The following is a 26,353-nucleotide window of genomic DNA, read 5'->3' as shown; positions in this document are numbered from 1 at the left end:
GCCCCCACACACCTGATAACATCTAAGAAGATGAGGATCCCAAACATGTTCCAGAACATCAGCTTCAAACAAACCCCAGCCAAAGCTGGCATCAGTCCCTCCTACCTAAAGTGATTTATGAAATAACACCTGTTGTTCACCTGTCACTCGCCTTTGTCATCCTTTTCCTGGGCCCTTTTCTGATATAATAAACAGATAACCCCAAGCAACAGAGACTCTCTCTCCTTTCCTTTCCAGTCTCCCAGATACTCCATCTACTATACTCTATCTCGTACACTTTCCAGTGAACTGTTTTCATTTCCTCCTTGCTCATGTTTCATGTTTCCTCCTGGCTCTTGGTTTCATGTTTGGATCATGCCCCAAGCCAAGAACCCTCTTGGCTGGTCCTGGAGGGCCCCATCTGGGTCCTCAGACCCAGCCGGCCAACATCAGTAGAATTAAAGCTTAAAATTTAGGGACCTTTGGTTCCCCAAGACTCTTCTGTGGCTTGAGGAGGGTCTCAGCAATGTGCTCATATGGTCCTTTGCTTCTGTAGATTTTCTTTCTTAAAAAAATTATTTATTTAAGTTGTCTCTACACCCAACGTGGGGCTCGAACTCACAACTCCGAGATCAAGAGCCACGTGCTCTACCAACTGAGCCAGTTAGACACCCCTGTTTCTGTAAAATTTGCAAAAGTACTGTTTTTACAGCAATTGCTTAAAACTCTCCGTCTAATCTGATTTCTCCTGTGTCATACTTCCCTGTGTCATATTTAGTGGCGTTTGGGACTCAGCTAGAGGAAATCCAGCTGGGAATCTCTGAGTTTAGTAGAATATATTTATGTGATCCTCTTCTGTGTGTGAAGTTTTTGCTGGCCTTCCAGTGTGTAAGATATACCCACCACTCACTGTAATCGATGAGCGTCTTCAATGAAAGGATTATTTAAGGTTAATCAGGGCACTAGGAAGCTTGAAATTACCTGAAAAAATTACATTTCATATGACAAAAACTTGATACAGCTTGCCCCCAACTTTGACAATTCTCAAAATGTTCATGACATTACTGAAAAGGAATTGTGGCATCGGAAGAGGTTTTCCTAAATTATCAATAATAAACATGTTTACACCTGAAACTAATGTAACACTGCATGTTAACTATACTGGAACTTAAAATGAAAATAAAAAGTAATTAAAAATTTTTCGATCTAACATGCTAGAGGAAAAAATAAATTATTTTTCCATTCTCATTATCGAAAGTGACCATACAAAATTGTTGTTATCTAAAGAGGTGATCAAAGCATATTCAGCTTAAAAAGGAAAAAGAAAACTAACAAATATGTTTCTTTTCTGGATTTTGTGATGTTTGTGTTGTTTGTCAGATTTAAAAAATGTGTTTATTTTGAGAGAGACAGAGAAAGTGCGAGCAGAGAAGGGGCAGACAAAGAGAGAGAATCCCAAGCAGGCTCCACCCAGGCGCCCCTATTTGTCAGGTCTTTAAGGTCACAAATTGCAATCTATAATGGCATGATTTCTTGCACAATTTGTGTTGTGATTTCTCGTTCTAAATAAATAGTTTCAGGGTGCTTGGGTGGCTCAGTGGGTTGAGCATCCAACTCTTGGTTTCGGCTCAGATCATGAACTCAGGGTTTGGAGTTTGAGCCCCGGTGGGACTCTCCCAGTGTGGAACCTGCTTGAGATGATCTCGCTCCCCTCCCCCACTCATGCTCTCTCTTTCTCCCTCAAAATAAAAATGAACTTAAAAAAATAAAATAGGTCTCTTTCCTACCTAGTTTTGTTTTTGTAATTTCCTATTATTTTTAAATTTATTTATTTATTTATTTATTTATTTATTTATTTATTTATTTATTTATCTTAAGTAGGCTCCACGCCCAGTATGGGGCTTGAACTCACAACCATGAAATCAAGAGTCACACACTCTACGGGTTCTCTATCTATATCTCTCTCTATATAGTGTATATCTTAACATGTCCCAATGGAGCTTCTGACTTTCTGCCTCAACCTTGTTCCTCCCTCAGTATTTCCCATCTTGGTTAGGGGCAACTTTAATTTGTTCATATGCTGAGGCCAAAGTCTTCAGAATCACCCTTGACTTGACTCTTGTAACACACGTTCAGTGCATCTGCATTTTGGTGGCTCTACCTCCAAAATGTTCCCTCTCAATTCTTACCACCTTGTTTCTATCATTCTTGTCCAAGCCACTATCATCTCACTTGTATTGTGATAACTAGCTTACCCTTCCCACTTGCACTTCTCGGCCCATATTTGTAGAACTGCATTTGAGTTGAAACGTAGACCATTGCCTGGCAGAATCTTAAGCTGGCTTAGAAACACAACTTTGAAAAAATAATAAATAAATATGGAACCCCATTACAGACTATGAAATGTCTGATCACACGGTATTTGATTTTGCAAGGCTCCCCTGTTAATGGAAAATCAGTACTCCAAAGCCAAAGAAACTGTGGACAGACCAAATCTCCTGGAACAATTTTGCCCGGGGGAGTCGTCGAGAGGGTTCAGCCACTGAAAAGCTGCCCTGATTCTCTTGATCTTCTTTTGCCTGGGATTTGACACTGGAAATTCTCTGACTCGGAAGAGCCATGACTTATATTTTGCAGTTGGCCTGGTCTCTTCGACAGGATTCCTTTCGAGCGCCACTCCCCGAGAACCCCGCATTTGTCTGTAGATCACTCACTGTTTCATTCTCCGGGGCATGGTCTCACAAGCCCCTGTCACCCACGTTTACTGCAGTGATATGTGGGCCCTGGGAGAGCAGTAGCTCTCAGAACTAGAGGCTCCTTAGTACATGGAGTCCGCTAGACAGAACAACACAACACAAAACAAAACAGTGAAGCATCAGGCTGTTTCCTGACATGTTAAGTTGTATCCCTTCTATCACCATGAACATCAAGACAATCGTTCTTGCCCACTGTTCCCAACAAAAATTGACCTGAGTAAATTTAAAGATCAAATTGACTTTATTCAACAATTCATCAATGGGGCGGTAGCCCATCTAGCAATAGAAAAGAGCTTCGCTGGGCTGCAGACAAGGAAAGGTTTTAAAAGGTGGAGAGGAAATCATTAGCAAAGAATGCACACTTTGGGGGCACCTGGGTGGTTCAGTCGATCGAGCATCCGACTCTTGGCTTCAGCTCCGTTCATGATCTCACAGTTTGTGGGTTCGAGCCCCGCATCAGGCTCTGCTCTGACAGCGTGGAGCCGGCTTGGGATTGTCTCTCTTCCCTCTCTCTGTGCCCCTCCCCTGCACTCTCTCTCTCAAAATAAATAAGTAAACTTAAAAAAAAGAAAGAATGCACACTTCGGGCAAGGTCTCCTTGTTAAGGGGAGCGGCAGATTATCTCACTAGTCCTGACCAGGTAACTGGTTAAAGGCTACATTCCTGGGGCAGGGAGTGGGGGTTGAAGCTGCAATTAGTTTGGGTGTTGAGTCTTGGTTTGCCAATGTAGGGCTTAGCACAAGTGACTCCCTTTGGGGTCTGTCGTCTCTTTTTTAACACCAGAAATAAATAACCACGTTTCTGAAAACACAGGGCCCCCTCTCTGCAGCCTAAAAGAAAAATTCTCAAATTGTTGAAAATATCATTGTCACGTCTCCATCTTGATTGGGGTGGTTGTTACATGAGTATACGCACTTGTCAAAAATCATCAGCCTTGTACACTTCATATGTGGGAATTCTACTGTAGGCCATTCATACATCAAAATGTTTGATTTTTATATTATGAGTAACATTAGTAACAAATAGCTAACCAAACAATTTTGGAACTTATGTGATGACAAAACGTTAGCACCTTTAAGAAATTAAAAATACGATTCTCCAAACTTTGTAATAAATTATCAGTTGTTGGGGCGCCTGGGTGGCGCAGTCGGTTGGGCGTCCGACTTCAGCCAGGTCACGATCTCGCGGTCCCGGAGTTCGAACCCCGCGTCAGGCTCTGGGCTGATGGCTCGGAGCCTGGAGCCTGTTTCCGATTCTGTGTCTCCCTCTCTCTCTCTGCCCCTCCCCCGTTCATGCTCTGTCTCTCTCTGTCCCAAAAATAAATAAAAACGTTGAAAAAAAAATTAAAAAAAAAAAATAAATAAATTATCAGTTGTTAAAAAAATGATTATAATACCCATAAAGAGTAAGCTTACTTAATCGTTAATGAAGGAACCAACACTATGACAGAGCTTGTTTGGAAAGAGTTTGAGAAGAGTTAAAGGAATATTGGATTATGATTGCCAATCATATTCCATACCCTATAGGATAATAAAACTGTAACCTTTGGGATTATTTTCTCCATCAGGTATGCAAAAATGATTGCATCTTATCTGTTTCCTCCAAGGGAACTTCTAACTTTACAGAGTTGGAAAACATCACTGGATCCTCATCAATTTTTAGGGTTAAATTTCCCCAGAGTCAGATGGCCCTTCTGTGGGTTTGCGAGCAATTCTCTAGCATGATATTGAAAAGGCACACAATCACCATATGACGTATTTCCAGGTACAGAGGAGGGCTTGAACTCATGACTGTGAAATCGAGACCCGAGTTGAGATCAAAAGTTGGAGGCTTAACCGACTGAGCCACCCAGGCACCCCCTATCTTCCCATGTTTTAAAAACTCTGGAAATTAAAAACGTTATGTGAAACTTTCAACTTTTAAATGTTGGCAATCAGTTCAAATGGCCCTAAGATACTGTGAAGGCCAGCAGGGTGAGAGAAAGAATGAAGGGAAAATCCTGCTGAATCTGGCCTGAGCTAGTGTCAGTATCTGACCTATAACAATACCTTCTTATGGAAAGACTGAGGCCCAAAGAAAGGAGATACTTAACCCCACATCACAAGGTGAGTTTGGGCCAGACGGGACTTAGAGCCCAAGTCCCTGGATTCCCAGGTAGAAGCTTTCCCCACAAGGCAAACACTATAGGTATTTTCTTTGTCTCCCACCAAGTGTTTCGTATTTTTGTTTGCTGATTAACCAAATAAAAACGACTAGTGTGAATGCTTGCAGTACCCTTAGGTTAAGTTCAAGCCAGTGTGATGGCCCACTGTTGCACAGGATTCGTATGGCCCTAGCCTGCATCCTACCCGTATTTATTATAATAGCAATACCTACCATTTTTTTGAGCATTAACTCTGTGCCAAGCTCTGTGCTTTACTCACATTATATCATTTAGTCTTGTGATAACCACATGCTGTAGGTACTACTATTACCTTCACTTTATAGGTGGGAAACTGAGGCTCAGAAAGGTAAAGTCATTTGCTCAAAGCCATGGCCCCACATATTCATGGCTCCAGAGTTGATGGTTTCAACCACTGGGCTATACTATCTATATTCATTCATTTATTCATTCATTCATTCAGTCAGTCAGTCAGTCAGTCAAATAGCTACAATGTGGTGTTGCCAGTTGCTAAGCCAGGCAGCATGGGAGAATACAGCTCAAGTTCAAGTGTAAAGCCCTGAGGCTATGGCTAACTGGATCCACATTCAACCCACATCCTATTGTTCTAATCCAAAAGAACAAGTGGCTTTCAAACACACAGAAGGGTGGGCTATGTAATTTATACTTCAACAACGTTGATTTAGAAAGGAGAAGTAACAACCGCCTCTAAATGTGTAGAGATCCTGCTCAAATTAAAAGATTGGGACAGTGCACACATATTTAGTGGACTAGATTGCTTGAGGACCAGACCCGCTCGTAGGAGGAAGACAATGGCTGTCTGCTAGGACAAAGGGTTTGCACTTTAGTCTGAACTCAGTGGGTAGGCAGATCCTACAGACAAGAAAAGAATTGTGTGTGAGCCAGCATGTGCACCTTGCATTCTACAAAGAGAGACTAGAGGGAAGGAGACTACCTTGGAGGTTATTACATGGAAAAAGAGGAGGAATGAATAGTAAAGTTATTTCCAGATACATTCAGCAGGAGTGAGATATAAATACCCAGATGTCACTTAAACTCTCTGGAGCCAGGTTTCCAGCAGGTTCTTCATTACAGAAAACTGTGTGATAGAGAGGGCTGCTCTGGCCTCAAATCCTAGTTCTTCAACTTTCTAACCCAGTACCCTTGGATAATTCATATAACACCTCAGGACTTCAATTTCCTGGTCTGCAAAGTGGGTGTAACATTATCTACCTGCTAAGACTCTTCTAGGGGAGAAATAAATGGTGCAATATATATCAAGCACTTAGTAAATGGCACATGTTCAGTGTTTATCTCTTTTCTAGGTTTCCTTCTAGCTACAAGTGGATTTGGCATATATGTACTTATCAGCTAAGGGGCAGAGGAGAGCAAACAAACAGTATTTTTCTCCATTACAGTACCATGAGGAACCTCACAATGTTGTTCTGAGAGCACTACAAATTCTGAAAGTGCTTTTCAACTGTCAGAGAAAGGTTACATTCAGTGAGAAGGAAGAACTTTTGTCTGGACCAAAGCCCTTGTCCAAAGACAGCTGGGCATCCATAAACAAGTCCCTTGTCTCTCTGGCTTCAACTCCTCGTTTGTGAAATAGGGATGGTCCTCCTCGTCCACCTTATAGGAGTGTCTATGGGATAGTGGGTTGTGCGAGGGGGTTGCCAAGCTCATTTCACTGCGCGCGGAGCCCGTCTGTTTCCGGCTCCATCCACCCCCACAGGGCTGTGAGCATCTCATCCAGCAGCGACTCTGATCTTGGGTCCGAAACTGAACACAGAGTTACCTGGCTCCTAGCGACTGGCTCTCGGACTGCAGTGTCGCTGTGGGGCAAATACGTTAAATTACAATTCTTTGTAAATCAGTGATCAACGCCGGGCTTACGAGAGAACCCAAACTAAAGGGATCTTTCGCATTTAGAAGCTATTACTCCTCGGTTTGCGGTAATAGCCCCCAATTTTAACACATTCTCATTTTCCTACTTACACTAAGCACTTCCCACCAGGAAGTCCTTTTTTTTTTTTTTTTTTAAACTTCATTGCTTTGAAATGCAACCGTATGCATCCCCAGAGTTCGGCTTCTTAATTTTCCTTAGAGAGCGGTTGCAGATCATCTTAACGGGATTGGTTAAAGCTTCTGCCCGTTATCTTCCCCTCACCCGATGGGGGTAACGGAGGGGGGAAAAATAAGGGTGTCTTACACTTAGCTGTTTTACTGGCTCCGGCGGCGACGTACGGCGAGGCCGTAGGCCGTTCAAATTTGTGATTGGTTATTATGTCCGTCAATCGCGCTGCCGGAAACCAATTCTATTGCCCCGACCGTGCCCGGTTGGCTGCTCGCGACAGGAGTCCGCCCCCCCCCCTTCGGTTGCCGTGGTTGCAGGCCGGACCCGCCCGCTCGCCCGCTGACAGCGAGGCTTAGGGCGGAGGAAGCGGGTCGGTTGGTGGGTCGGGAACGAGGCTCCGGCGGCCAGGCCCCGCGCAGAGCCGTTGCCATGGCAGCCGCCGCCGGGGGCGCGGACGACGAGCCGCGCTCCGGCCGCTCGAGCTCGGATGGGGAGTGCGCCGTGGCCCCGGAGCCGCTGACGGGCCCCGAGGGCCTCTTCTCCTTCGCGGACTTCGGGTCTGCTTTGGGCGGCGGCGCGGGCCTCCCCGGCCGGGCGTCTGGCGGGGCCCAGTCCCCGCTGCGCTACCTGCACGTCCTGTGGCAGCAGGACGCGGAGCCCCGCGATGAGCTGCGCTGTAAGATCCCTGCCGGCCGGCTGAGACGCGCCGCCAGGCCCCACCGCCGGCTCGGGCCCACTGGCAAGGAGGTGCACGGTGAGGAGCGCGGACACCCCGGGGCCCTGACCTCCCCCGACCCCTCCGGACGGGGTCCTCGGACGGCTGAGCCCAGGGCCCCGAGCGACCCCTCCCGAGTCGAGTCTCCTTTCAGTAGGAATCAGGATGTTAGCGCGGCTAAGGACCGTGAAGGTGAAAGAGACTGTCTTTAAGCGCCTGGTAATTCCTGAACGGAAACTTTTCATGACTCCGGGCGGTTATCAGTAAGTAGGTAATAAAATGGAGCACTGGAGACTACTTTTAGTATCGGAGAGGGGAGGCAAGTTTTACCAACTCGTTTAAACGCACAGACCGGCTGTGGACCCCTGTGCCTCGTTTAAGCCTTAGGCGAACTATAGAAGCTTTAACAGCCTTAGTTTTCTCGTCTGTAAAGTGAGTACAGTACTTGCTTTATGGGGATGTTTGGTGCATTGAGGAAGGTGATGAACATGCGGCGATCACTCCGCTTTTGTTGTGTGCCAGAGCCTGTGGGGCGGTATGTGATCATTTCTGATCCTCACAATGACTCCAAGCCATGCAGAGACCGTTCCCATTATGTGGAAGAGGAAACTGAGGCTCAGGGAGATTGCCTTGCTCCAAGTCACATACCTTTCAGAAAGTGGCCGTGTTGGAATGAGAACCCATGTCTGCCAGACTCAAACTCCTACTCTGATATGTCCATTGTATTTTTTTACATTGTGTGGGTGACATGGAGAGCCAGGAGCTGACTCCAGAGGCCTTGAAGGATTTGCGACACAGCGTGCCTTTCGCATCTGCCGTGCCGCATTTCAAGTTTTTTCCTTGTTCCCAGGGTAGTGTCTCTTGTATCCTGGTGCCTTTCTGTCCCTTTAGATGCTATCGTGGGTGAATGCTGGATTAGCTAGGAAGCCATCCACTTTCGGCTTCATCATGACTTGTTTTGTTTTGAACTGGAACTCTCTTACTCTCTTCACAGCTCTGAAGAGGCTGAGGGACTCGGCCAATGCCAACGACGTGGAAACAGGTGAGTGTGCAAAGCAGGGCTAGCTCTCTGGGCTAGGGGAAGAAAACTCGAGGCAACCAGTTCCTGGGAAGACAGTGCTTGAATTCAGTATACCAGCTCACCCCTTGGACCAAGCTCATAGTATATATCGTATAACTGTAATTCACTTGCAAGAGACAAGTCTGGCTTACATGCTTCCTCTTCCCATGCATCCCTGTCACCCTGAACTTCCCGATGTCCTAGGGTTCATCGCTCTGTGGGCTCCCTGAGGTTGGGACCAGGTCTGCTTTTGTATCCTTGGCACCTGGCAACAAGGGTAGGAGCTTGTTAGAATTTCTGGCTAACGGGAACGAACAGTCAGCTTTAACTGCCAGGAGAGCCACCGTCTGAACAGAGCTGAGGCTTTGCGGTAGTTGGGTCAGTGGTTCTCAGACTTGTTTCGTTGACAGGACATGTGAAGGGAGTGGGAGGGGCTCCTAGCAGGACACCACTCTGGGTTTTTTTTTTTTTTTCCTTTTTTTTTTATTAAAAAAATGTTTTTTTAATGTTTATTTATTTTTTAGACAGAGAGAGACAGAGCATGAATGGGGGAGGGTCAGAGAGAGGGAGACACAGAATCTGAAACAGGCTCCAGACTCTGAGCTGTCAGCACAGAGCCCGACGTGGGCCTCGAACCCACGAACTGTGAGATCGTGACCTGAGCCGAAGTCAGACGGTTAACCGACTGAGCCACCCAGGGGCCCCACCACTCTGGGTTTTTGTGTTTTTTTTTATTTTTTTTTTTCAACGTTTATTTATTTTGGGGACAGAGAGAGACAGAGCATGAACGGGGGAGGGGCAGAGAGAGAGGGAGACACAGAATCGGAAACAGGCTCCAGGCTCTGAGCCATCAGCCCAGAGCCTGACGTGGGGCTCGAACCCACGGACCGCGAGATCGTGACCTGGCTGAAGTCGGACGCTTAACCGACTGCACCACCCAGGCGCCCCATCCACTCTGGTTTTTTATTGTTGCTGTCTAGCGTTCATTGGCCGACAGGGCAGTGGCAGCATCAGAGGTAGAAGAGCAAGTTCTAGAGGAAAAAAAATCAAAGTTTATCCATATATTCGTTGTCCACGGCTGCTGCAACAAATTACCACAAACATAGTGATTTAAAACAACACAAATTTCCTTTTTTTTTTTTTTTAAGTTATTTTACTTGGGGAGGGGAGGGGCAGAGAGTGAGGGAGAGAGGATCCCAGCACAGAGCCCGACGTTGGGGGGAGGGGGGGTCGAACTCAGAAACTGCGAGACCCTGACCTGAGCGGAAGTCGACTGAGCCCCCCAGGCGCCCCAACCCAAGTTCCTTCGCATACAATCCTGGGGGTCAGAAATCCAACACAGATCTCACCGTGCTGAAAGCAGGATGTCTGCAGGGCTACATTTCTTTCTGGAGGCTCCAGAGGAAACTCGGTCTCCCTCTGCCTTTTCTCCCTCTGCCTGCACCCACATCCCTTGGCCTGGAGTCTTCTCCCTCTAACTTCAAGGTCAGCGACAGTAGACGGAACCCTCACGCTGTTGTCTCTCTGTGCTGACAGCTCGGAGCCTGGAGCCCGCTTAGGATTCTGTGTCTCCCTCTCTCTGTGCCCCTCCCCGGCCCATGCTCTGTCTCTCTCTGTCTCAAAAAGAAATAAAAACACTAAAAAAAAATTTTAAACCATGGGCCTTGAAATGGTTCCATTACCCCTGGCGTAGCCTAGTGAACAGGCCTGGAAACCGGAGGCCTTTTCAGCTCTCTTCGCTTTGGTCCCCTTTTCCATGAACTTGGATATTTTGGAATATTTCAGCAGCAACCCAGATAGCTTTTCAAGGAAAAAATGATGTGTCCTCTTTTTAAGATCGCTAGTGTGTGGCCAGAGAATATTTGAATTACGCTTCCCTTCCACAGAAAGCCTAGTTCATCTCGAATCAGGTACTCACATGGTTGGTGGTTTCATTATACTGAGAGAAATGCTGTAATTTTCCAGAGTCTCTGACACACTCATCCTCAAATCTAAATGGCTCTTAGGTTTACCAGGCTCTTACAAGGCTCCGACGGTGACTCTGTAGGATTAGCCTCTTTATTGCTTTTCTCTCTATGGTCAGCATTTCCTTTTCCTTCTCCGCATGTTTATTGGGTTTTTGCTGTAGTTTAGCAATTACCGTGGGCATAAAATTGATGTCCTCCTATTGTTAAATAATAACATATTTTCACATATCTGAAAATTATATACACATTTAAAATATTTGAGAGCTTAGGGAAATATACAAGAAAAACATCCATAAGCAGCAAAGGAAATAATCTCTGTTGATATTTTGGTGACACTGTCCCTTCCCATCCTTTGTCCTACGCAGAGAATTTTTCTTTATGGGCTTGCAAACTGTGCCGCATACACAATTTTGTAGGCTGGGTAATTTTTCACGGTCTTTGTTGCCATTTGTTTTCTCAAAATGGAAATGTCATTTTCCCCCTCTTTGTAGAATGAATACATGGCTGTATGGGGTTTTTTGTTTTTTTTTTTAAGCTTACAAGGTAAAAACCAAAAATTACTGTAGCATTCCATTCTCCAATCAAAACCACAATTTTTCAAAAGCTTTTTTTTTTTTAATGTCTATTTATTTTTGAGACAGAGCATGAGCAGGGAGGGAGAGAGAGGGAGACAGAGAATCCAAAGCAGGCTCTGTGCCGTCGGCGCAAAGCCTGATGTGGGGCTTGAACCCAAGAACCGCGAGATCATGGCCTGAGCCAAAGTCGGACGCTTAACCGACTAAGCCACCCAGGCGCCCCACCGCAATTTTTAAAAGATGCCCGTCATGCCTTCAGAGGGACAAAGCAAGGGTTATTTAGTTAGTCATATATTTGTTTTTTTATATTTAAAATTTTTTTTTCAACGTTTTTTATTTATTTTTGGGACAGAGAGAGACAGAGCGTGAACGGGGAAGGGGCAGAGAGAGAGGGAGACACAGAATCGGCAACAGGCTCCAGGCTCTGAGCCATCAGCCCAGAGCCTGATGCGGGGCTCGAACTCACAGATCGCGAGATCGTGACCTGGCTGAAGTCGGACGCTTAACCGACTGCGCCACCCAGGCGCCCCTAGTTAGTCATATATTTGTACAACGGTTTTTCATTTTTAAGATAATTTCCCAGGTATGGGGTTATCACATCAAAAGATATGCATATTTTTTTGTTGTTGTTGTTTTTTTAATATACTTTTTAACGTTTATTTATTTTTGAGACAGGGAGAGACAGCATGAACGGGGGAGGGTCAGAGAGAGAGGGAGACATAGAATCTGAAACAGGCTCCAGGCTCTGAGCTGTCAGCACAGAGCCTGACGCGGGGCTTGAACTCACGGACTGCGAGATCATGACCTGAGCCGAAGTCGGATGCTTAACCGACTGAGCCACCCAGGCGCCCCAAGATAGGCATATTTTGATGGCTTCTGGTAGATACTGCTGTAGCGCTCTCCAAAAAGACTGGACTTGCCCAGGGCACCTACGTGGCTCAGTCGGTTGGTTAGTTGAGCATCTGACTCTTGATTTCCGTCCAGGTCACGATCCTAGGGTCATGGAATCGAGCCCCACACGGGGCTCCCCGCTGAGCGTGGAGCCTGCTTGAGACTCCCTTCCTTTCTCTCTCTCTCTCTCTCTCCCTCTTCCTCTGCCTCCTCCCCCCTTGCATTCTCTCTCCCTCCCTCCCTCCCTCTCTGTCTCTCTCTCAAAAGAAAGCAACCAACCAACCAACCAAAAAGACCATACCTGCACAAATCACAAAAGAGAATGGACTCTTTTAGCTTTGTCTTATCTCTTTGATACGGGCTGTCTTTTGGTGAATGTACTGAGATGGCCTGAAGCCCTTACTTCTCTTCCACTCTCCTAATCCTTTTCCTGCCACCTTCATTCAGTGAGTCAACAGCGATCCTGGAGCTGTGCAAATCCCGTCTCGATCCTGAGTATGAAGTAAGATGCACGAAACACAAAACCTACAATATAATTCAAGAAAAAGAATATAAAGTGATCCCCTTTCCAAAATAAACCCCCCCCCCCCCGTGTTTAGTTGGAGAGGTCTAAGTTCTGGAGAGACCAGAGAAGTCTGGGCTTGTGTCGCAGCTTTGCCCCCCGATAGCCGGGTGAATGTACCCGGGGCACATCACATAGTGGGGCGCTTCTCCTGGCTCGTAAGATGGACGTGATACCTGGCTGGGGCGGGGGGGGGGGGGTCACCGGGCTTAGCAGTCAGGTACCTGGTGCCAGGCTGGTGCTCGGCGTAGGGGGACGGTATCCAAAACCAGCGCGGCGTTTTAATGTCAGAGCAGGCGAGGTGAACTGGGCACTGAGGACCCGCGGATGATGGAGTGGCTCCCTGAACTTGAAGTAAAGGAGGAGGAGGAGATTCCGGGCTTCGTCTGGAGTCCTTGAGAGGTTCGCTGGCGGAGACTAAAAATGTCAGCTGCTCTAAAATGATGTTTGGCAGCAATTTCTCCATTTCAGCTGGACACACACGTGTCACATAATGCGTCGCATTTTATAATGGCTCCGTGCTTTGCAACGAAGAAATTTCATATCCATTATTGTTATTACAGCAGCTCTGGAGATTGGCAGGGCGGAGATCATTCCCATTTGCCGGTGAATTGGGGCCCAGATTCAGGCCTTCCTGCTCTGAGCCCCGCTCTTTCCACTGCCCCGTGCCGTTGGCAACGTACCCCTCTCTTCGTTATCCAGCTTAGCCTGGGACTTAGTCTCCGTGGCTCCAAACCTGTGCTCTGGCCGCTCACTCTAAAAGGCCACCTCCCAGGAGCAAAGTGAACGCTGCCCCCGCAGCTTGGGCTGCTGTGTCCAACTGGAAAGGGTGTGTATCCAAATGGATGTGGGGCCAAAGTCTGCGTGCCGGGGATTTCTGTGATTCGAGAACTCCTGACGCTGAGGGCCAAGATCCTTCTGTGATGTCCTAACCCTAGACGTAGTTTGAGCAGCCCGAATCGGGGGCTCCCAGTTGTGCCCTCAGGAGAGTAAGTCCCTTGTCATGACATTCCCTGTAAGGCCGGCATCCAGGAGGAGCTCGCTCTCCCATGGCTTATCGGTGCCTTACCTGCAGGGTCCCCTGAGCATCCGTGTTCACCCCCGGGGGCTGCAGCGTAACTCACACTACCTCTCTGTCGCCCTCCCTCCCTCTGTCTTGGCGATGTCAGTGCAGCAGCTGCTGGAAGATGGCACGGATCCCTGTGCAGCTGATGACAAGGGCCGCACAGCTCTGCACTTTGCCTCCTGCAATGGCAATGACCGGATCGGTGAGTCCCGGGGAGGGAGGGGAGAGGGGAGCTGGGCAAGCAGCCTCTCTCTAGAGGTGCTGGGGGGGGCGGGGGGGGGGCGGGGCCTGTGAAACTAGCACTGCCAGAAAGGGGAAAGAATACGATTGACTCTGTGGTTGGGGCCAGGCCTCCAAGACGTTCAGGCGGCATTTACTCAGCGCCAAGTGCAGCAGCAGGGGAGCCCCTCCCTCCCCCTTTTAAGAGTCACTTTTGGATGTGGTTGAACTCCTGAACGGTGAGCTTTCTGGATGTATGCACCACGCAGATGAAGCTAAAGATTAACACGGGTGCCTGCCTGGCTCAGTGAGTAGCGCGCGTGACTCTTGATCACATGATCAAGGTCGTGATCCTTCGAGCCCTACAGGGTCGTGAGTTTGAGCCCCACATGGGGTGTAGAGCCTACTTTAAAAAAAAAGGAAAGAAAAGAATATTTTCAGCACCCTGGCAGCCTACCTTTCTGCTCCTTAGCCCCACGTAGACCTTGAGTACCATAGGTTCGTTTTCCTGTTTTGTTTTGTTTTTTAAATTTTTTAGTGTTTATTTATTTTTAAGAGAGAGAGACAGAACGCGGGCAGGGGAGGGACAGACAGCGAGGGAGACAAAGAATCCGAAGCAGGCTCTGAGCTCTGAGCTCTGAGCTGTCAGCACAGGGCTGGACATGGGGCTCGAACCCATGAGCCACGAGGTCATGACTTGAGCCGAAGTCGGAGACAGGGTGTGAGTGGGGGAGGGGCAGAGAGAGAGGGAGTCATAGAGTCCAAAACAGGCTCCAGGCTCTGGGCCGTCAGCACAGAGCCCGATGTGGGGCTCAAACCCCTGAACTGCGAGATCATGACCAGAGCCGAAGTTGGACGCTCAACCGACTGAGCCACCCAGGCGCCCCATCTTTTTTTAAAATGTTTATTTTTGAGGGGCGCCTGGGTGGCTCAGTCGGTTAAGCGGCCTACTTCAGCTCAGGTCATGATCTCGCGGTCCGTGAGTTCGAGCCCCGCGTCGGGCTCTGTGCTGACAGCTCAGAGCCTGGAGCCTGTTTCAGATTCTGGGTCTCCCTCTCTCTCTGACCCTCCCCCATTCATGCTCTATCTCTCTCTGTCTCAAAAATAAATAAACGTTAAAAAAAATTTTTAATGTTTATTTTTGAGAGAGAGAGAGTGAGCAAGCAGGAGAGAATCCCAAGCAGGGTCCGCACTATCAGCACAGAGCCCGATGCAGGGTTTGATCTCACAAACCGTGAACCGTGAGATCGTGACCTGAGCCGAAACCAAGGTTGGACACTTAACCAACTGAGGCACCCCGGAAGAACATTCTCTAACCCTTAAAAATCTCAGTCTTTTCTGGGTGCCTGCGCAGTTCAGTCAGTCAAGCGTCTGACTTTGGCTCAGATCATGATCTCATGGTTCATGGGTCTGAGCCTGGCGTCGGGCTCTGTGCTGACAGCTCAGAGCCTGGAGCCCGCGTCAGATTCTGTGTCCCTGTCTCTCTGTTCCTCCCCAGCTCGTGCTGTCTCTCTCTCAATAAATAAATTTGAAAAATTAAAAAAAAAAATCTCAGTCTTTTCAAACCTGCATGGGCCAGGAGGCTCTCCCAGAATCCTTAGTTCCTGGCCCTCAGAATCCTGCACATGAACCCTGTGAGTAGGTGGATGAATGAATGAACGAACGAACGAACGAACGGATGTATGAAACAACCTAGAGAATCGTATTTGCTTTCAATATTCCACACTTTGAGGAAGCCTCTTTAGCTAGGTAGGGGTGGCGGTTAGAGTCCTTGTGGGTTTTCCTGTTTCCAGTGCAGCTGCTCCTGGACCACGGGGCTGATCCCAACCAGCGAGATGGGCTGGGGAATACACCGCTGCACCTGGGTAAGCCTCCAGGACACCTTTCTCTGCGGCACAGATAGGCTCCTTTGATGGAGAGCCCGGGGGCCTGTCCGTAAGTTCCCAGCAGGATCTCCTATCGTCTGGGGAGAGCTCGAGCCCCCGGGGCCACCACCACCCCCCCAGTCTGCCTCTCATGGACTCCCCCTTGGGTCACCGGTTGGCTGGGTCCTGAGCACAGCTGCTTTAGCAACCTCAATGGCTCAGCAGAGCTCTGCTAGGGAAGGTGAGACCTGAAGCCTGTTCCTGCCCCGTGGCCGACCCACACTATGGCTCGCGGTGCAGCACGTCCCATCCCCAAGCCTCGGTCTCCCTAGCTGAACGGGGAGGGAGTTGGACCCGCCCCGTTGCTGCCTTGGTGCAGGCACACCTGGAGGCACAGTCCCAGCGACTGCAGCCAAGCTGGCACACAGGGCCAGGCCCTGGTGTCCCGGACTCTCAGGTCCCTGTTCTTCTTCCTCAGCGGCCTGCACCAACCATGTCCCCGTCATCACTACACTGCTGCGAGGAGGTACGTGCTCCCCGCCCCCTCGCCCTCCTCTCTCGCCCTCCCCGCCAGTGCGCTCACCTCCGCCTGCTCCCGCAGGGGCCCGTGTGGATGCTTTGGACCGAGCTGGCCGCACGCCCCTGCACCTGGCCAAGTCAAAGCTGAACATCCTGCAGGAGGGCCACTCCCAGTGCCTGGAGGCTGTGCGGCTGGAGGTGAAGCAGGTGAGTGCCCTTCACCCTGGGCCAACGGCACAAACAAGCGCCGGACAGGTGCCGCCCGGACCACAGACAGACACGCCTGCCCGGGCGCACCCGGGCGCCTGGGTTGCTTCACACCGACCCCATCCGGCCACCGCTCCACTGGGCATCGCGGCGGCGGCGGCGGCGGCGGCGGCGGCAGCGGCAGCTCTCTCTCTCTGCCACCTAGCGAGACCCCCAGCAGCTCAGCCCGGCCCCTTGTTCCAGATCATCCAGATGCTGAGGGAGTACCTGGAGCGCCTGGGGCGGCACGAGCAGCGGGAACGGCTGGACGACCTCTGCACCCGCCTCCAGATGACGAGCACCAGAGAGCAGGTGAGCTGCGGCGCCAGGGCCAGACCCAGGGCCTGGAGGGAGCCTCGGGGCCGGTGCCGCTCTGCTGTGCTACAGCTGGACGTTCAGAGTAGAAAGAGGCCGCGGCTGGGGGGCTGTAGCCCCCTGTGGACCTTGAAGCCCCTGTCTGCGTCCTTTGACGCCACTTGTGGCCCTTCTCTCGGGGACAGTCTGAGACCAGCTGGAGTCCAGGACTATCGATCGGACAGCTGCTCCACAGTCAGTGAAGCCACCACGTGCCCCAGGAGACAACGCCTACCCTCCCGAGTCTGTGGCATCAGGGTGGAGATCGGGGGCCGAGACAGCTGGGCCCGTCGTGGCACCCGTGACAGAGCCGTGGTTTTGTCCCACAGGTGGATGAGGTGACCGACCTCCTGGCCAGCTTCACGTCCCTCAGCTTGCAGATGCAGAACACGGAGAAGAGGTAGCAAGAGAGGCTCCAGGCTTCCTGCTCTGCCGCCGCTGCCCTCCCCCTGCCCCCGCTGCTCTTTCATCACAAAGGAAAAGCCCGAACCTGGGACTTTGGAGCCACACGTGTCTGGTGAGGCCTTGCCCCCAGATGCTACGGGGCAGAGACGCACTCTTCGGCACCACGGTCTCTGTCATCTCTGTGGGCGGGGACCACAGCCCCCAGCTTCCCCCTCCGCTCCCACAGCACAGCAGCCACACCTGAGCTCCGGCCGACACGCGCTGTCCTAGCGGGCCTCACTCGTCTCGCGGCCTCCCCGCCCCCCGCGGCAGGCCCCAGAGCCTTCTCTGTGACCCTTCCGGGCCGTGGGCTTGTCACAGCCAGCGGGGTGTGGGCTGAAGGCAGGCACCCTCGGGGGCTTCTTGGCTGGCCCTGAACCCCTCACCAGCAGTTAGATTTCGACTTGCCACCTGACTTTCAAGGAGACGTTGCAGGGAGTGTCTCCGGTTGGAAGGGAGGGTTGGTGAAGCCCAGCCCTTAGAGATACAAGGCTTGGAAGGACCCTGCTGAACCCAAGGCAGAAAAGGCCCACCCTTTTTCTCCCAGCCTTTGAAATACCAGCAGGGCGGAGTGGTCCCTTCTGCAGCCTAGTTGTGGTGGGCTGAATAGAGGTCCCCTCCCCCGCCCCAGATGGCCGCGTTCTTATCCCCAGGGACCTGTGAACATGACTTTATGGGGCAAAAGGGACTTTGCAGACGGTCTTTGGGCAAGCCGACCCTCCTGGATTACCCAGGTGGGCTTGATGCAATCGCAGGGACCCGAGTGACAGGAAAGCAGGTCAGAGAGGACGGAGGAGACACAGCGGGAAGGGGTCAGAGCTGAGGAACGCAGGCGCCCACGGAAGCCAGAAAAGGCAAGGAAGTGAGATGCTCCCCTCAGATCTCCCTGAGGGAGCCAGCCCTACTGACACTTTGACCTTAGCCCAGTGAGTCTGATTTGAGAACTCTGACCGCCAGAACTGTAAGAGAATAAATGTGTGTTGTTTTAAGCCACCAAGTGTGTGGACGTCTCTCTGTGGCTGCAGCCTCGGGAGACTGAGGCACTGGAGGAGGCGCAGGACTCGCTGTAAGGGAGGTACCCCAGTCCTGCCCCTGCAGGAGCAGACTCTGCCCGCGTTGTGGGCAGTGGACACGCCGAAGGCAGGGCGCCTCGCGGCAGGGGTCCGCCACCAGAGGGGGGACGCGGGGTGAGGGGGGGGAGAGGCACCGCCTGGCCCTCTCCAAGGCGCTGACTGCGGAGTAAAGACAGACTCCCCCCCCCCCCACTCCCGTGACCATCCACGTCCACCCTGGCTCTGCCCCGCTTGCTCTCTCACCTCACCGGGGCCCTGGCTACTTTTCAGAAGGGAGCTTGTCCCCCAAAGCCCAGCTTGATCAGATCGGAATTGAACCCGCGGAGCCCAGCTGCTCCCCAGGCCCGGAAGAGAAAAGATCTGTGTGGGTAGGAGATACCGGCTGGGGGCCGCCTTCAGGACCCTGTGAGAGGAGAAGCCCCACCAGGACGGCAGGGGTGGGGAAGGGAAAGCGTGCTCGCCCGAGACTGGGGAGAGCGAGGGGCCGAAGAAGCAAACGAGTTTCCCCGGAGCTCAAGCTGCTGCCGCGGAGTAAACGGACGGCCTGTCTACGTGGCTGAGGGAGGGGAGGAGCGCGCTGAGAGGAGGAGCCCCGTGAGGGAGGGGTGCGCTGAGGGGAGGGGTGCCGGGGGGAGGGGGGCGCGGAGGGGCGGGGCGCCGTGAGGGTGGGTGGTGCTGAGGGGAGGGGAGCCGGGAGGGAAGGAGGTGCCGAGGGGCGGGGCGCCGTGGGGGTGGGCGGTGCCGACGGGAGGGGCGCGCCGAGGGGCGGGGCGCCGTGAGGGTGGGTGGTGCTGAGGGGAGGGGAACGCCGAGGGGAGGGGAGCCGGGAGGGAGGGAGGTGCCGAGGGGCGGGGCGCCGTGGGGGTGGGCGGTGCCGACGGGAGGGGCGCACCGAGGGGCGGGGCGCCATGGGGAAGGGCGGTGCTGAGGGGAACTGTAGTGCCGAGGGGAGGGGCGCGCTGTGAAAGGCAAGGAGTGAGGGGCGGAGTGAGGAGAGGGGAGTGCGAGAAGTACAAGGGTGGGCGGCTTTTCTGCCTCTGAGGAACCCTGCCCACTCAGGTCCAGGAGCACGTTTGACTTTGCCCTCACTAGAGGCTCTGCTGGGGCTGGTGCCTACACACAAGCCCCTTGGCCCGTGAGCCCGGGGGTGGGGCTGGGCAGGAGAGGGTCAAGGCAAAAGGGGAGGCAGGGGTGGGAGGGCATGGACCTCAAACTCAGTGGGCCCATTCTCTTGGGACCCGCCCCTCTGGGCCTCCATACCACACCCTACCCCTGGGGCGATCACCCTGGAGAGAGTTGAAGCTGTTTGTCAGCTTCAGGGCTAAGGGGTTCGATAAATGGGCTCTCGGAGAGGCACGAACCCCCAGAAACTGTGCAAGATTTTGTGTGAAGGGCGTGCATGTGTGTTTCCGATAAAAGTGGCCATGGCTTTCATTCGCAGCAGGGTCCACACTCAGAAAAACTTAGGAACCCTTGCTACAGAACTTCGGGAGCTGGGGCGCCTGGGTGGCTCCGCGGGTCAAGTGTGCCGCTTCGCCGCAGGTCACGATCTCGAGGTTAGTAGGTTGGTGCCGCCTGCTGGGCTCTGCGCTCACAGCTAGGAAGGAGCCTGGAGCCTGCTTCCGATTCTGTGTCTCCTTCTCTCTCTCCCCCTCCCCTGCTGGCACTCTGTCTCTCTCTCTCTCTCTCTCTCTCTCAAAAACAATAAACATTAAAAAAAAAACAAAACACTTAGGGGCGCCTGGGTGGCTCAGTCAGTTGGGCGGCCGAGTACAGCTCAGGTCATGCATGATCTCGCAGTCTGTGAGTTCGAGCCCCGCGTGGGGCTCTGTCCTGAGTGCTCAGAGCCTGGAGCCTGCTTCCGATTCTGTGTCTCCTCTCTCTCTGCCCCTTCCCTGCTTGCTCTCAGTCTCTCTCTTTCTCTCTCTCAAAAATAATAAACAATAAAAAATTTATAAAAATAAATAATACAATAAACACTTACAAATTAAAAAAGAATTAAAAAAAAGAACTTAGGGAGCAAAGGGGTAGGAGACCTGCCAAGGGCATCCTAGGCACTTGGGTACCTAGGTACTTCTGAGACCAGCCATCTCCCAGGGCAGCCTGCTTTGCACCGGCAGAGCTGAGAGGGTGGAGGGTTCTGGGACTTTATGAAATTGCCCTGAGATGACTTCAGGTGTTTCTAGAACAGCCTGACAGAGACTCACTGGATGACTCCTAAAAAGTCCTTGGCCTGGACCAAGCCATCCCCACCTGGAGAGCAGGATGCATCCCTCCAGCCTCCTCCTGGCCTCACCCACCCACTCCTGGCCCTGTAGCCACATAACCAGGAGAATGGGTCACTGGGACGAGTGAAGGGGCTATGGTCCACTCCCTCCCCAGCCCGATAGGCCAGTCATCAAACACTTGCCAGGCCGCTAGGCAGTCAGCCAATCTGCCTCACCCCATTTCCAGCCAGGAAATGTCTGCAACCCCAAGTCTGTCTGAAGAGCCAGCCAGTCAAAGTCAGCGCCAGACATTGGCGTGAGTCAGAAAGCACACAAGTGGGCCCTAAGCTGGCTGAGCTGGGCAGGGGGGGTAGGATGGGGAACTCTGCAGAGGTTACGGGCACAGGCATTAATTCTATTACCGGCTGCTCTGGGAGTTACTGAGTTGCAGGCAGGGGCGGGGTGGGGGGGTTGTGGAGCAGGAAGAGGGGAGGATGTGGGGGCAGGCAGAAAGAAGAAATCCACATCCTTTGATGTCACCTTCGGGGTCGGGTCCTTTGCTTTATACCTCACGTTTCATTCACGTTAGAAATACTTATTGCCGGGCGCCTGGGTGGCTCAGGTCATGATCTCACAGTTTGTGGGTTCGAGCCCTGCATCAGGCTCTGTGCTGACCGCTTGTTCAGAGCCTGGAGCCTGCTTCGGATTCTGTGTCTCTTTCGCTCTCTGCCTCTCCCCCGCTCATGCTTTGTCTCTCTTTCTCAAAAATAAATACATGTGGGGCGCCTGGGTGGCTCAGTCGGTTAAGCGTCCAACTTCAGCCAGGTCACGATCTCGCGGTCCGTGAGTTCGAGCCCCGCGTCAGGCTCTGGGCTGATGGCTCAGAGCCTGGAGCCTGTTTCCGATTCTGTGTCTCCCTCTCTCTCTGCCCCTCCCCCGTTCATGCTCTCTCTCTGTCCCAAAAAAATAAATGAACGTTGAAAAAAATTTTAAAAAATGTAAAAAATAAAATAAATACTTATTGAACACTGGCTATGGTCTAGGCAATGTTCTAGGTGGGAATACAGCAGTGAACAAAAGGACAAAAACCCTGGCAAACAGAGGTTAAGTGCTTGGAGAAGAATATTCACACGTTCTCACAGCCATCCGTCGAGATAACTAGCCTTGCTACTGCTTTTGAGGGCGAGGAAAAAATACGGCTTTGCCAGAGGGATCCAACTGGGCAGCTGGGCTCGAACCTGGGCCCACCCCCAACGCTCACGCTGTTTCCACCATGCCTGAAATTAGAGCCTTCTCGGAAGCAGAGTTTCCTAAAACTAAGGGCGAGGACATTGGCTGAGCTCCTACTACGTGCCAGCAGGCCCTTAATACGAGTCCTTTGATTTAGTGTTTGCTAGAAAATGTAAGATAGCCAACATACTGCTGCCGCCATTTTCTAGATGCACAAAATTGAGGCTCAGCGAGAGAAAGTAGCATGCCGGGGCCCAGCCCAGGTCTAACGTAATCTCTGCCAAGATTTCCAAAGTGCCAATGTCCGCCCGTGTCCCCCGGGACTCAGTCGGGATGAACGGACGATGGTCCCTACTAGGGGACATCTCAGTCTCCATGACCAGTCTCGGGTGTAGGGAGGGTCTGGCCCTTTCCCTACCAGTCTGCTTCCCAGACTGCTTCAGCTATGGAGCCCAAGGCAAGGTTAGGAGGTCAGGAAGCTGGACTGATGCCCGGGCAATCCCAACAAAGTCCCTGGCTCCCCGCCCCCGCCCCAGCTCTGCCTCCCAAAGGGAATCACACACAGCCCCAACCCCCACCCCCCACCCCCCCCCCCCCGGACACTGGCTCGCTCTCAAGTGAACACTGAGGCCTCAGCGTTTCAGGGAGGTATGATCAACTCGTTTTATACACAAAGAAACAGGCTCAGGGAAGCAAAGGCATCTTTCCCGAAGCCCCAGCCCAGGCACCAGGGTGTCCTCTTGTCCCTGTGATTGGTCCATGCCAGCCTGGTGACTCTCTCCCACTCCGAAAGCCTGGGAGGATAGCACTTGGTGGTCAGCGTGCCCAGAGGGGCACAGGCGGGTAAGTCGTGCCTCCTCAGCTCGATTGTGAGGGGTGTGCTGGAGACGGGGACCTGCCTGGGAAGCCCTGACAACGTCGCATACAGTTGGTAGCAGCCAGTGAGCACCCCAGGGTGGTCTGCCTCGATTGGGACCTGGCTCAGACAGAGCTCAGTTCTGCGGGTCACCGAGGCATAGAGAGGTCAGAGACGTGAAGTGCAGGAGCCAGGATTCAAACCTGACAGTGTGCCTCAAAGTCCGGGCCTTTTTTTTTTTTTTTTTTTTTTTAACGTTTATTTATTTTTGAGACAGAGAGAGATAGAGCATGAACGGGGGAGGGTCAGAGAGAGAGAGAGGGAGACACAGAATCCGAAACAGGCTGCAGGTTCTGAGCCGTCAGCCCAGAGCCCGACGCGGGGCTCGAACTCACGAACCGCGAGATCATGACCTGAGCCGAAGTCGGACACTTAACCGACTGAGCCACCCAGGCGCCCCTCAAAGTCCGGGCCTTGACCCCTGCGCTGTGCCGCCTCTCTGATTGGACCTGGCAGGTCCATGAGATGCTCGGGCCGGCACCCTCCCCAGCACCCCCTACCATACCCCCCAATGGCCCCTAAGTCTCAGGTACTCCAAGCTGGTACCCTTGCCCCCCACCATCCCTCCACGCCACCCCTCCTCCTGCTTCGGTATCACCCCTACACAGAGCCTGAGCCCCTAAAACAACCTGGCGGCAAGCAGATGCCTCCATAAATCAGTCTTGTCTCTCACCCCAGACACAATCCCACCCCTGCACCGCCCGTTTCTCCGGCCTCGTGCCTCCTTGGATCCAGCCAGCGGTTCACAAATGAGCCCTGCGTCAGGGCTGAGGAACTGATGTTCATTAATAGGAAGTCTCCGGGCGGTTAATTGGCATTTATGTCCCCAGGCACACACCTCGAAGTTGATAGATGATGCTGTTCCCGCCAGCCTGAAGCCGGGTGAGGGGTTCAGTAGCTGTGCCAGGGCCCTCACCTCGCCCACCCTCCCCAGGACCGAGTTTTAGCCCTGGCTACAGCTGTTACACAGGGCGGGGTGAGGCTGGGGGTCACCTTTGCACATTCAAGTTCCTCCCTCTGCTTCAGCCAACCCCTTCCTGCCTCTTCTCTCTAAAGACCGTGGAACCGAAATCAGGCCCAAGGTAGACCCAGCTCTGTTTGGGGCTAGCTCTGTGATCTTGGGCAAGTTACTTAATCTCTCTGAGCCTCAGTTTCTCCATCTCCAAATTCTAAAGCAGATGAGACACAATTCAGGGCCAAGTCCAAGGCCTGAGCGTAGCAGGTGCCCTGTGGACACCCCCTACCATACCCCCCCCCCATGGCCCTGAAGTCTCAGCACGTTTCCCCCTCAAGCCTGTGCCCCTGTTATCCCCACTGCCACCCCCAGTAGCCCAAGCCAGAAGTCCGGGATATCATCTGGGACACCCCCCAACATTTAGTCACCAAGTCCCAATGACTATACCTTGTAAGTGGTTGTCCTGTCTGTCCATACCTCCTTACCCACTGTCAACATCGTGGATGCTTTCATCTATGCAGATTCTCACGCCAGTCTCCTCACTGGTCTCCCTGCCCCACCCCCCCTTCTGCCCCCACCCCCCTGAAAGCCTGCCTTGCAGCCAGAAAGTTCCCTAAAGGGTAAATCTGGTAAATTTACCCTTTTGTTTACAACCTTTTGGTGGCTCCCTGTTGCCCTCAGGACAAAGGGCAGCCTCAGTTTCGGACAACATTTACAGAATCCTTTGCAACTGTCCCCACCTCTCCCACCTCCCTTCCTGCTGAGGCTCCCTCGTACCCTGTCCCAGGCCCCTGGCCCCTCACGCTGTGCCTGACTCCGGGTGGCCCGTGCACATGGGTGTTCTTCCGTCTTTCCCTTTGCCGTCTGCCCTAATTAACTCCCACTTCAGGACTTGGCCTGGGCACCAGCTCCTCTGGGAAGTCTTCTCTGCTTGCCCAAGCCGGGTTACGGTCTTCCGGGCTCCCCCCTACCCCCATGCTTCTGCCTTTTTTTTTCTGGCAGAAGAAGTCTGTGCCTAGCAGGCGCTAAGGCATGAGCGCTGCGGGCCCATCCCTAAGAGGTTTGCACAAATAGGAAGGGAAGGAGACTGCAGAGTTCAAACCTCCCTCCAACTAAGCTCCTGCCAGGACCCCCAGGCTGCCTCAGGCTCAGCCTGAGATCCTGCAGGGGGCTCGGGTTGGTGGATTCTTCTGGGCCTCGGAGGATGGCCAGGGCTCATTCAGCCTGTCCTCTAGCCCCCGGCGCCTGCCTGTGGCCCTACAGGACTCACAGCTCTCTCCTAACCGAAATCCTACGACTATCTTCCAAGCATTTCATTAGCCCCCTGAAGCAGACCCAGGAGCCTCTGAGGCCAGGCCCGAGCCCAGCACCAGGCCACCAATCTTCCTGCCAAATCCAGGGCAAAACAGTTTCCCAGCCGTAGGCCAGGCCCTTGGCGGCAACCTCCCCGGCCAGGGGCTCGCCCTGGATTGTGCTCTTTGCTGCCTGCCTGGCATCTCTAGCCCAGCCTCTGCACAGAAATGCTGGGGGCTATTTGACCACATGCTTGACGGGGCCCGTCCTGAAACCCTTTAGTGGCATCACCACCTGCCTGAAGGATGAAGTTCTTGCTCCCCAGCTGACCCAGAAGGCTGCGGGATCTCACTGCACCCAGCTTCCTGGCCTCCCAGGCCTCACCCTGCCCTGCTTCGGCTGCGCAAGCCCGCGACCGCTCCCAGCTGTACCAGCCTTGGCATGGGCTGTTGCTCCACCTGGCAGGCCCTTTTCACCTTTCTTGTAGGAAAATGCACATTACATGGGATAATTAAATGCGTATTAACTCCTGTGGGACTCCTACTTGGCTTGCTCAGGAAGGCAGGAGTTTCCTCCTCTGAGCCCGTTCAGAACTGTGGGTGTTCTCCTGTTCTGGCCCCATCACGCGGTGCTCTCTCGTTTCTTTTGATATTCAGCTCTCCAGCTAGACTGAGAACTCCTGGAAGGCAGGGACCAGGTCAAAGTCCTGCCCTCTCTGTCTCCCCCTCGTGGCATAGCTTTCTTTAGGCAAAGCACTTAAATGTTTGGGGGGTAAAGGGTCATTTCCTTCAAGTATCCAAATACCTGCTCTGTGCCTACTCTGGTCCGGGCTATACTGTCCTCCATTAGTTGGGGCTTCTGGGCTTCCTCTTCTATTGATTGATAGAGAGAGAGAGAGCAAGCGAACCGGGTAAGGGTCAGAGACAGAAGGGGAGAGATAATCCCAAGCGCTGAGTCCGACGCGGGACTCCAACTCACGAACAGCGAGATCATGACCCGAGTGGAAGTCAGACACTTTTTTTTTTAATTTCTTTTTAATCTTTGTTTATTTTTGAGAGAGAGAGAGAGAGAGAGAGAGCGTGAGCAGGGGAGGAACAGAGAGAGAAGGAGACACAGAATCTGAAGCAGGCTCCAGGCTCTGTGCTGAGAGCCCGAGGCGGGGCTCGAACCCACGAACTGCGAGATCATGACCTGAGCCGAAGTCGGACGCTTAACCGACTGAG

The 26,353-nt window shown here is 52.4% G+C and overlaps 1 protein-coding gene and 1 long non-coding RNA gene across 6 annotated transcripts; one reads left to right on the top strand and one right to left on the bottom strand.

Annotated features, from left to right (window-relative positions):
* The first annotated feature begins 7,287 nt into the window (after positions 1 to 7,287).
* On the top strand, positions 7,288 to 18,449 carry ANKRD54 (ankyrin repeat domain 54). Of its 5 annotated transcripts, none has more exons than XM_043562539.1 (8): positions 7,288 to 7,727; positions 8,683 to 8,730; positions 13,913 to 14,011; positions 15,822 to 15,893; positions 16,372 to 16,419; positions 16,495 to 16,619; positions 16,863 to 16,970; positions 17,342 to 18,449. In XM_043562539.1, exons 1-8 carry the CDS (start codon positions 7,403 to 7,405, stop codon positions 17,414 to 17,416), a joined length of 900 nt encoding a protein of 299 aa, XP_043418474.1. In that variant the 5' UTR covers positions 7,288 to 7,402; the 3' UTR covers positions 17,417 to 18,449. The 5 variants fall into 5 exon arrangements, with proteins under 5 accessions (XP_043418474.1, XP_043418471.1, XP_043418472.1 ...); XM_043562537.1 differs by having other exon boundaries at positions 7,300 to 7,727; positions 16,273 to 16,419; XM_043562540.1 differs by having other exon boundaries at positions 7,614 to 7,727; positions 13,918 to 14,011.
* Positions 9,978 to 16,586, bottom strand: LOC122472738. The gene is made up of 4 exons (XR_006294516.1): positions 16,477 to 16,586; positions 12,968 to 13,988; positions 12,483 to 12,706; positions 9,978 to 10,912 (listed from the first exon to the last, which is right to left on the bottom strand). It is a non-coding gene; the product is annotated as an uncharacterized LOC122472738 (long non-coding RNA).
* Positions 18,450 to 26,353: the final 7,904 nt, after the last annotated feature.

Source organism: Prionailurus bengalensis, chromosome B4 (genome assembly GCF_016509475.1).
Source record: "Prionailurus bengalensis isolate Pbe53 chromosome B4, Fcat_Pben_1.1_paternal_pri, whole genome shotgun sequence".
NCBI lineage: Eukaryota > Metazoa > Chordata > Mammalia > Carnivora > Felidae > Prionailurus > Prionailurus bengalensis.
Note: the sequence above shows the minus strand (reverse complement) of the source record. Positions and strands in the feature narration are given on the sequence as shown.